Raw genomic sequence first — 11748 nt, 5'->3', positions numbered from 1 at the left:
TATATATATAGAGAGAGACATGTATCTTATTCATGTTGTTGGGCAGGAAAACATCATATCATGGATAATACCATATGAAACTTGTTTCCTGTGTCTTCTGAACAGATATAGATGTACATTATAATGGATGTTAAATTCTATCCAGAAGTGAAGCAGACAATGGTCAGTTATCTGATGTCTCAATTAACAGAAGAAACTTAGACAATTTTGTCATTTTAACAAAAGGAATTCAAGTTTTATTCAAAACTTAAGGTTACTATGAAATATGGGGCAACAGGAGTACCATCATTAAGTGGTTGCCTTCATAATAGTAGCCCTTCCTCCCAGTTAGACTTTGACAAATGACAGAGGACAGAAAAGATAATTATTTGTCCTTATACATCTAAATAAATCATCTCTTACTTTCTCTTGATCTTTCTCCTAATGAGCTCAGAATCAGCTTGCTCTGTATTTAACCCAAGAGCAGATACTTTTTAGTTTATATTCCTGGGTGATGCATTTATTCTAAAATTCAGATAATTTTCTGACCCCATCTGTATTATAAGTCTGAGACCAACTTTTCCTAATAAATAAATCTGAGGTTCAAAGGACAGTGATAGAGTGTAGACAGTTGGTATGAATAAAATAATATAAATAAAAAATAATTAATTTTAAAAAAAGGACAGTGATACTCTGGGGACGTCAGAAGGATGACGGTGCTCTGGGATTAGACCAGGCTTTAAGAAACATCTGTGTCTTTTGTTACTATCTGCATTTGCTGGAAATATTAGAGGAAACAAGTTGCTACAAGCAGCCTGTCCACATGCCCGAGCAGTCAGTCCTCAGCACTCTCCAGGTAAGTGGAAGTGGATAAGGAGGCTATCATGGCAGTTTATTTTAGAAAAAATGAATAGAATCTGGGTTGAAAATCTTGCCTTACTCTATTGTTTTTTGTCCATGTTTCCTCTGTAATTTTTCATATTTCTTAAAATTTTTCATAAAGAAGAAGAAGGGACTAGATAAATGTGACTTGAAGTTAAAATATTTTCCTTGACAATTGAATAATATCTTGCATTTTTAGCTCTACTAAAATCAATGATGTAAGCAAGTTTGTACATGTTGTTAGAATTCTAGTTGATTGGATCCCAATTATAGATTCTAGTGTTCCCTAGTTTATCAGAAGTGAAAAAGGATAACTTGTAGACAATGTTTGTGGAAATATGGCAGGTGTTTGAGTCACAGAGAAAGTAGAAAAGACAGGCAATTGAAAGACTCAGTATCTAATGCATTTGCTCAGGAGCTCAATTTTGTCTCTGTCAGGTCAATGGATGCCTCAACCTTCTGTCTGTCCCCCTGCCTCTGATGGGGATCATCTATTTTTATACCTTGTTTTCCTCTTTCACTCATTTAGTAGAAATGAGACAATCCCTATATGATAATCGTTAGGATGTTTTAAAAAGTGGTTTGTCAAGACCAGCTGGTGGCATAGTGGTTAAGGCACTGGACTCCCACATGGCCAACCATGGTTTGATCTTGGATCCAGTGGCCTTAAAAATCACCCTAGATGCATGTGTGGGAGTGCCTAAAATCCCTAAAAGAGAATGGAGGAGAAGGGCTTGTGGTGTTTCTATCTCTCCGTGGTGAGTGATTTCTCACTTTCTTTTCTTTTTAATTTATTTTTAAAAATATATTATTATTTATACATTCAATTTCTATATATCATTTAGATTGTAAAGAGACTTTATCCAGCAGGATATACACCTCAGTCCAATCCAGTTGAGAATACTATACACATCCTTATCAACAGATAATAAACCATATCTAGGTCCTACAAATGTCCTACCTCCCTAATTTTTCCCCCAAATTTCCTTTCCTATGCTCCTCCCCCTCACATTCTTCTTCCACTTTGTCTCTAGTGTACAATTTTCAATGCTTTTATGTCTCACTTTCTTTCTCTCTGTCTCTCTCTGACAAGCACACGTGCTCTATGAAAAAAACATTAAAGGAAAAAAAAAAGTGAACAGTCATCAAACTCATTTTCTATTGTAGAAACTGAGTTTAACAAATTTGGATGTATCCTTTATCCCTACTAAATTCCTATGTACTCACAAAGCTTATAAAGGAGAAGTAAGAACTGTATTTTTTTTCTTAAATTATATGATCTTTTTAATTTAAAAAGATCTGCAATCTAATTTGGAATTCACCTTTTTATTTCAACTCTGGTCATTGATGACTGCTTAGAAGAATGTCGAGTCATACATATGAGATGATAAGAAAAACAAAACAAAAACTACTCTTTGCCTGTAGAAATGTTCTTTTCTTTATTTCTTTCATTAAAAGGTTTTCATTAGCTGGACCAGCAGTTAGCAATAATGGCTATGTCGCTGGACTCCCACGTAGTCGACCATGGTTCGAGTCCCGGACTCGGTGGCTTAAACTCACGCTGGGCATGTGTGCGTGGGTACCCAAGATCCCGAGAGGAGAATGGAAGAGAAGGGATTGCGGGATGGCCATCCCCATTGGGGGTGATTTCTTGCTTTCTGTCTCTCTGTCTCTCTCTGTCTGTCTGGCGAGCACACGCGCCCTATAGCAAAAATCTCTCAAAAAAAAAAAAAGTTTTCATTATCTTGTGTTTTTATCTCTCCCTAATATTCCTCAGCCTGTTTGTGCTGTCAAAATTTTTCATAAGCTACCAAATATTAAGTATTTTAATTGTTTTAGACAATGGCCTGGTTTTTACATTATGTCACTTAGTACTGAGGTAGATGAAGTCAAGGTCCTTACTTTACAGATGAGTAAACTGTGTATAGGCACTTAGGTAAGATACCATAAGTCATAATTGGGAGAACCAGGTTTAGCAACATGGTCATCTTTCTGATTTTTGCACCCTAGAGTCTAATAATTTATTTAGTAATGGGACAGTAATTTGATAAAGACATTATCATCAAGGAAGTGGGGGGTAAGTATATTTATTTTTGCCTGTACACTATTGGGTAATTATTGACTTATTGAGGAAATATATATGGTCTGAGCATACAAGATCTCTTTCTCCTCCAGCTCCTATAATTCTGGTAACTTACATATTATTAGAAATGTCATGTATTTCACCTTGTCTCCCACCACATATCCCGAAATGCCACATGTAAACATCAAAGAAAAAATGTTTTACAGCAATGTTTATTGCTTTAACACGTAATTAGATTTTTTTCTCATCACCTTTCATTCATTAGTATTGTTGCCAGATCACGGGCAAAGAGATCCCTATGTCTTTTCACCAATTTTTTTCTTTCAATCGGAATCATAGATACAAAAAATGTTTTATAATCCTAACGATGCATTTCATGTGAAGATGAATCATTTATTGTTATTTTTCAAGAAATTGATATCCAAAGAGAAACAGGAGCATTCTTTATTACTATACATAAAGGGCTTCCTTTTCCATGGTGTATGAATGTGATCAGCTCAGATGAAATTTTTATGGGTGAGACTGGAATTAGTGTTTGGGTTTGGACAGATTTGAGAAGAATTTGAAATAGTTCAAAATCTAGAGCATGATTAATGAAACTAATGGGAGAAGAAGGTTTTATTCAACACATTTAAATCCTATGATTATAAGAAGAATATTAGTCAAAATCTAGAAAGATGGTAGAGTGAGGAAGGTATTAAGAGGTGGGCATTGTATTCAAAGGATCTTCAGAATTCAAACTATAGCTAATTACCCATAATATATTGTAAAGTTATTCTAAATGGAGAGTAGAAAATCCATATTACCAAGTAGGATATGAATTCTTGATCAGAGCTGAAGGGGTCCAGTGACCTGATGGTCTTTAGTCTCTAAAAACATACACACACACACGCACAAATGCACACAGACATACATGCACACTAATCCATCTTCAGGGTCTGCTTAAACTAGCCAGCTTCTGCTTTTGACTATGTAATACCCTATTTTTTTTTGTAACTTGATGTATTCATATTCTTCTTTTTCTTATTTTTTAAAAATCTTATAAATACTGATAAAATATCACCTCTCTATTCTATGTTCTATATGCTTGTTCTTACCTACAAGTCAAGAAGCAAGTCTATTCCACATTTTCTATTCCTCTTGACAAATCCACCTATTGTAAATGGGCTTTAATATGCTTGAAGAACCAGCTTCCCCCGTCATCTCCCAAAGAAGATTCTTCACTTCAGATTCCACCGAGGGCTCTGGAAAATAGCATAGTATTCAATATTTTAATGAAAGAATTGATATAATGAATTTAATGAATTAATATAAGAAAACTAAGACTCTTGTATAACGAACCCCATTTGGGAACAAATGTCAATGACTCAAGGATAGATAACTTGTGACCTCAGGCCAGTAGTGAGGCTCATTGAAAAGAGACTCATCCCTGAAAATCAATGGTATTTCTTGCAAATTAATCAAGAAGCGATGCAAACAATAAGTACTCTCAATGATATGATCTCCATTTCCACAGGAATTATATCATAAATTCTGAAACTTTCACCTGTTTCATCACCTACATGACTCTAGTGAAGTTTTACAGAGTTGGTTGTTTTCACTATCTTGACATGTATTATAGAACCTCAGGAAAATCTGGTCAAATCTCATCCACAGGATGAAATTTATTATCTCAATGCACAATATAGTTGCATAATAGTGGTCGAATGATTGTGAGGGCTGAGACCTTTTTATTTTCCTTCCAATATCTCTTCTGCAGGTATCAGAATTGGAGGTGAGAAGACAGGATATTAACATCTATGACACCCATCAACATGTCATACTTGAACCCCAGAACTGTGACCTTGATTGGCATTCCGTGCAGTTTTGGATTGGGTTCCCTTTTTGTGCCGTGTGCTTAGTGGCTCTTCTGGGAAACGTTGTCTTGCTGGTCATCATTCCAGCAGAGCGCAGCCTGCACCGGCCTATTTCCATCTTCCTGGCTGCTCTGGCAGCAACTGACGTAGGACTCTGTGCAGCCATTGCTCCCAAGATGTTGGCCATCTTTTGGTTTAGATCCTGCTCTATGACCTTTGATGCTTGCCTCGCCCAGCTGTTCTTCATCCATGCCTTGCAGTGCATGGAGTCTGGCATCCTGCTGGCCATGGCCTTTGACCGCTACATTGCAATCTGTGATCCTTTGAGGCACACATCCATCCTCACACCTTCTGTCCTCGGTCGCGTGATAGTGGTGGTGGCAATTCGAGCAGCAGTGCTGGTTGGTTTGCTGCCTGTTCTAATCAAAAGGCTGCATGTTTTCCATTCCACTGTCATTGCCCATTCTTACTGTGAACACATGGCTGTGGTCAAGCTGTCTGCAGAAGATGTCCGAATCAACAAAACATGTGGTCTTTTTGTGGGTTTTACCATTCTGGGATTTGACATGATTTTTATCATTGTATCCTATGTCTTGATTTTTCAGGCTGTGTTTCGTCTACAGCAAAAGGAGGCACGGCTCAAAGCATTTAATACATGCACAGCTCATATTTTTGTCTTTCTTGAGTTTTATATTCTTGCCTTTTTCTCTTTCTTTAGTCACCGTTTTGGACATGTTGCTCCCTCGACCCACATTCTTCTATCGACCATCTACCTCCTTGTGCCACCTGCACTCAACCCTATTGTCTATGGTGTAAAAAATATGGTAATTCGTAAGCGTGTGGCACAGATTTTTCTTGTAAATTGTGGATCCAGGATTAACACATCAATACTTAAAACTTAATTTTTATCACTTTTGAAAAGTTACAAATGTACGAATGTCATCATTAAATTTGAAGTTTTATAGTCTTAAAACGCAGTTATAGTCTAGTCAAAAACAATAAAATGTGGTTCATTATCCTTCTGGATTGAACATTTGAAACTTCCTTTTCTCACAATTGAATAGTTGTTATTTTCTTCTCTTTCATAATCGCCCTGGGCAAGGCTTCTCCTACTATGTTGAATAGAATGGTGAAAGCGGGCACCCTTGTCTTGCTCTAGATCATAAAGGAAATGCTTTCAGCTTTTCTCCATCTAATAATATAATGTTAACTATGATACATGGATTTCATTATATTGAAGTACTTTTCTTTTTTATCTAATTTGTTGAGAGTCTTTATCAGAAAAAAATAATTGTATTAGAATAACTTTGTAGTAGGACCAGCAGTTAGCATAATGGCTATGTCGCTGGACTCCCACGTAGTGACTTAAACTCACACCAGGCTTATGTGCGTGCGTGCCCAAGATCTCGAAAGGAGAATGGAGGAAAAGGGTTTGTGGCATGGCCATCTCCCCTAGGGGGTGATTTCTCGCTTTCTGTTTCTCTCTCTGTCTGTCTGGCGAGCGCACGTGCCCTCTAGCAAAAACCTCTCCAAAAAAAAAAAAAAAAAGAATACCTTTGTATTTAGAATATCAATATTGTAATTGAAATATTCTTTGAGATTCTGTGAAACTTATTACCTAGAGATGTCCAGTACAATATTCTTTTTTTTTTTTGAGAGGTTTTCGCTATAGGGCGTGTGCGCTCTCCAGACAGAGAGAGACATAGAGACAGAAAGCGAGAAATTACCCCCCAAGGGGGATGGTCACGCCACAATCCCTTCTCCTCCATTCTCCTCTCGGGATCTTGGGCGTGCACGCACATGCACCTGGTGTGAGTTTTTAAGTCACCGGGTCTGGGATGTGACCCGTGGTCGACTACGTGGGAGTCCAGCGACATAGCCATTACGCTAACTGTTGGTTCCCTGTCCAGTACAATATTCTGATAATATAGTCATTTAGAGTATAAGTACTCACTGTAAAACTTCATAAATAAGGCCGTTGAGGTTTGCAAAATGGTCTCAAAGAGAAAGAAAACAGAAAATGAAACATTTTCTAATTGACTTAAGCAATGTGTTAAATCTGCAGTATTTTGCTACTAAGCAGATTAAAATGTCACTTGTTTGGGGCTACAACATGCTAGAATGATTTCAAATTATTTTAGAATTAGTATTGGTGATAGTAACAGTGATATGAGTAGCTATGGTTATAAAAGTTGCATCTGTAGTAAAATTATATTTCCAAAGATAAACAGTACTGTTTTGTTTCCTTAGACTATAAATCTAGAACAGATGAATGGATAGAAAAACTGTGGCAAATATACTCAATGGAATACTACTCAGTCATAAAAAAACAACAAAACCCTGGCTTTTGACAGGAAGTGGATGAATATGGAAGACTTACTGCTGAGTGAAGCAATCCAGGCTATGAAGGAGAGGCATTGTATGTCCCCACTTAATATATGCTGAGTGTCCACACTCTATGACTGAAACTAATTGACTGAAGGATATAGAAACATAGCATATAGATGTAAATACCAGATATAGTGTGTGTGCAAGAGGAGGGTCTGAGGAAGGACATTTAGAAGAAAAATAGGGAGGCAAAGTATTAATGGCACAAAAAGATGTGATATTATCTGTTGAAGATATTTTGTAGTTTTATCAACTGTACTACGGAGAAATGTTCACCTGTTGAAATATCCATTTTGTAAGACAAATAATACTGGTATAAAAGAATACGAAATGAACAATAAATAAATAAATAAATAAATAAATAAATAAAATAATAATAGGCCGGAAGGTTGACCAAATTACTGTCTTCTGCTTTTCCAGTTTATAAATTCTCCTTTTTTCAAATTTTCTTTTCTCACACTTCTGAAGATCTTAGATCATGCTCTACAATGGAACCATATTTTCATATTTCCTAGTTCTCATTCCTTGGAAACAACTTCTCATGATGAAACTGAAAGCTTCCTATCCTTGTAGCTTTATGGCATGATATCTTTCTCTTGCAAAGTAAGATTGAGTCTCTGAAGTGTGATGACCTCTCTAGAGATCAGATTTTGTAACATCACCCTGGGGGATCAGCTCAGATTCTAAAACGGGTGATCAGCTCAGATTATAGGAAAGATCGAGAAAAGGAACAGATAAAAGCATGATGAAAAATACTTAGCTATTAATATCTCTCTATATCCAAAATCTGGCAGAAAAATCTGTTTCATCCATTTTCATTACATTCCAATTGTTTCTCTGTTTATTTGGGTGAGTGTCTTTAATGTGCTGGGATCTGTGTACAATTAAGTGTTTCTAATTGCAGCAAATTTTAAGAGAAAGTGGAAAGGATAAATAATTAAATGGTCTTCATCCTGAATCCTATATTTACAAACTTTTCTTTGGCATGACCATCATTTTTCTCTAAATCCAGATTTTGCTTTTATTTGTTATTTTTTAGCCACTAATATGAGAGATAGACTAGACTGATGCTATTTGGAGATGGAAGTGATGCAAAGGTAATTTAGTGCCATCTTTTCCATTGCATGTGAGGTAAACTTAACAGACATGCCACAATTAATTAGTAGCACGAGTCAAATGAGGATAAAAATTTCAGAGTCCTCTTCCAATTTTAACCCAAAAAATAGTTTTATCATGGCTTCATTCATTTAAAGATAAAAAATATTCTGTAATTTATGTCTCTAGTTTCCGTGGAGACTAGCTGCCAGACATTGAGTACTTACTCACTTTTGCAATTTCTATTGTGACTTTTATATGCAATCTTGTTTAATCCTCACAATAATCTAAGTAATTAAGAAAATCACCCTCCCACTTATAGTGAGGCAACTAGTAGAACCCTCAATAGAAGATATTTTATCATTTTAAATTCATATTCCACTACTTTACATATTATGCTATATAGAAGACAATCAATGTGATGAATGCATTATCTTCTTTTATGTTGGGATTGGAGAAAATTTTAATTTTTATCCTTAGAATCCCAGGAAATTTATAAATGATTATCTAGGATACATTGTTTGTTTTTTTTTTTAACTGCTTGTGACACGTTATTATTTTTTTCAGTAATTACTTTTAGGGAATCTACCACTTTCTCCACCTAACTACATTTCATATAGAGTTACAAAAATTTCTAGTTGTCTTATTCTGTATCTCTTTATTTTCTTGGCCATAGCCTAGTGATATTTCTGCATCAGAAGCTTTTATAACATGATCTCTCCTACCCTCCATGGACTATTAAAATATTTTATATTTTCTTACATTGGAGACTTATATATACTTTTACAGAAATATCATTTCTAGTCTCCTAAAAAAATGTATAAAATCTCAAAGTGATCCTTCCAATTTGGTCAATATATTTGTCTATAACAAAACCATAAAGAAGAGAGTATAAAACTTCTGTATGATTCTAAGTTTATAGAATGGTTAATAAAAAAAAAATCAAAGACCATGTAAGATTGCCTTAACCTTGAGTTAGTGGTTTGCCAAAGAAAGAGGATAAGCAAATTATAAAATGATCAGACATTTGGGGTGAATGTGAAGTTGGACAATGTATTAAAAAATGTTAAGAACTTTCATTGCTGACTAGTAACAATAAATTCAACTGATGTCTTCCCTCTTTCAACTTGCTGTCTTCTGTTAGGTCTGAGAATAGTTATATCACCTTCTACTCCATTCTGCTTTTATATCATTAAAAACTGATGAACCAGAATCAATCCTGTGAACCAAACATACTCAGGCACTACTTACAACAGTAATTCCTACTTATCGACACTGAAAACCTCCTTAACTGGCTTGCACAAAGGTAATTCAGCTATCTGTTGAATGATCAAACCTCTTTACCTCGTCATATTGAGAATCAATTCCTAAGATGTGAGAGGAAGTATTTTACTCCCCAAAGCAGACAAAATGTGAAGACTGGGAGAGGCTAATACTACCTCAAGATTCTGAGCTATGGGCTAATTGGAGGGCTATGGGATTGAGAATCTATACTATGCCTTTGAATGTCATAGGGGAAGGTCAATTAATCTGAAATATATCTGGAGTTAGAAGTTGGACATTGTTGAAAAAGCTAATGCTGCCATCTGTGGCCCAATCTGAGAAGACACTGAAAACTAGCAGAAACTGTAACTCTTAGAATCATAGTTTCTAATTCTATCATTTCTAAGTGATGAAGACTGGGTCATATTTCTTGTTCATAAATACCCATATTGGCTTTGTGAAATGATATCCAACAGCTCTATTATGATACTGCCCTAACTTTATGTCCAAAGATTCAGTCACATGGTTTTATTTTCCATGATTTTCATATTCTGAGAGGAAATATGAGGAGAGCACAGTCCTTTCTACCCATCTAGATTTTTGCTCTGAATGATATCAAGACCAAGAGAGAATAAAGGACTCACAAGCCTCATGGGAGCCACCAACATGTCATATCTGAACCCAAGAACAGTGATTCTGCTTGGAATCCCAGGGCTAGAGCATGTGCAGTTTTGGATTGGATTTCCCTTTTTTGGAGTGTGCCTGGTGGCTCTGCTGGGGAACATCTTCTTGCTAATTGTTATCCCTATGGAACGCAGTCTACACCAACCGATGTACATCTTCTTGGCAGTATTGGCTGCCACTGACCTAAGTCTCTGTGCAGCCATTGCTCCTAAGATGTTGGCCATCTTCTGGTTTGGCTCTTGCTCCATGGCTTTTGATGCCTGCCTTACCCAGCTCTTCTTCATCCATGCATTGCAGGGTGTAGAGTCTGGCATCCTGTTGGCCATGGCCTTTGACCGCTATGTCGCCATCTGTAATCCTTTGAGGTATACATCCATTCTCACACCTCTCTCTCTAGTGTGGGTGATGCTGATAGTAGCAATCCGGGCAACTGTACTTGTGGGTATTTTACCCATTCTACTCAAGCGGCTGCAACTATTCCAATCTGTGGTTATTGTTCATTCTTACTGTGAGCACATGGCCGTGGTTAAGTTGGCTGCAGAAGATGTCCATATTAACAAGTCATATGGGCTCTTTGTGGCTTTTGCAATTCTAGGTTTTGACATGATCTTTGTCTTCATCTCCTATATTCTAATTTTTCAGGCTGTTTTCCGTCTTCCCCAGAAAGAGGCACGACTCAAAGCATTCAATACATGTACAGCTCATATTGTTGTCTTTATGGAGTTTTACATTCTTGCCTTTTTTTCCTTCCTCAGCCACCGTTTTGGTCATGTATCCCCCTATGCCCACATCTTCCTGTCTACCATCTATCTGCTTGTGCCCCCTGCCCTTAACCCTATTGTTTATGGTGTGAAGACCAAAGAGATCCGGAAGCGGGTTGCACAGATTTTTATTCTGAAGATTGACTCTCAGCAATGATTTAACAAGTAATATGCCAAAAAACAAATACAAATTTACTTGTTTTAAATGGAAATTACTTGTGTTGTTTGTGCTGTTTTGATGATATTTTACAATCATCTGCCTTAAAAAATTTTTATTCTCCAAAGAAAGAACAGTCTTAATATGAGATAAACTTGGGTAAAAAGTATGTATATATGTCTCAAATTCTTTTCTTTTATTTTCTATTATTTTTATTGGCCTTTCATTTTTCTACTCACATTTCTTCTCCTTTCCTTCCTTCCTTGTTCCTAAATCTATATGTCTTTCTTCAATACCCAGAGGCAGCTTGCCCATTAGTTCATCATGTTCCATGATTTCAAAGGTTCAGAGTATGGTGATGGTATGAGAATGCTGAGTAAATTTGATTTAATGGCATCTAGAGTATGGTAAGATAAAAACAGGTTTAGTTTTATCTTTGAGAAATAAATTATCTAAAATTTAGAAGAAATCTGCGAAGATGTTTTTGAAGAACTCACAGCAAATGTGTGTGTGTGTGTGTGTATGTCTGTGTGTGTGTTTATTTTTAGAGTTATTTTTGTTATAGGGTGCATGCCCTTGCTGGAGAGATAGGGAGAGACA

At 36.3% G+C, this 11748-nt stretch overlaps 1 protein-coding gene and 1 pseudogene across 1 annotated transcript; both read left to right on the top strand.

The window, feature by feature from the left end:
• The first annotated feature begins 4737 nt into the window (after positions 1–4737).
• Positions 4738–5702, top strand: LOC102479302 (olfactory receptor 52A1-like; annotated as a pseudogene).
• Positions 5703–10197: 4495 nt separating this feature from the next.
• LOC102478874 (olfactory receptor 52A1) lies at positions 10198–11148 on the top strand. Its single transcript, XM_006166456.1, has one exon. The coding sequence runs from the start codon at positions 10198–10200 to the stop codon at positions 11146–11148; it is 951 nt and encodes a 316-aa protein (XP_006166518.1).
• The last annotated feature ends 600 nt before the right edge of the window (positions 11149–11748 follow it).

The sequence above is a fragment of the Tupaia chinensis genome, unplaced genomic scaffold, assembly GCF_000334495.1.
Source record: "Tupaia chinensis unplaced genomic scaffold, TupChi_1.0 Scaffold144260_1, whole genome shotgun sequence".
Classification (NCBI taxonomy): Eukaryota; Metazoa; Chordata; class Mammalia; order Scandentia; family Tupaiidae; genus Tupaia; species Tupaia belangeri.
The sequence above is the reverse complement of the archived record's forward strand: the minus strand, read 5'-3'. Positions and strand labels throughout refer to the sequence as shown.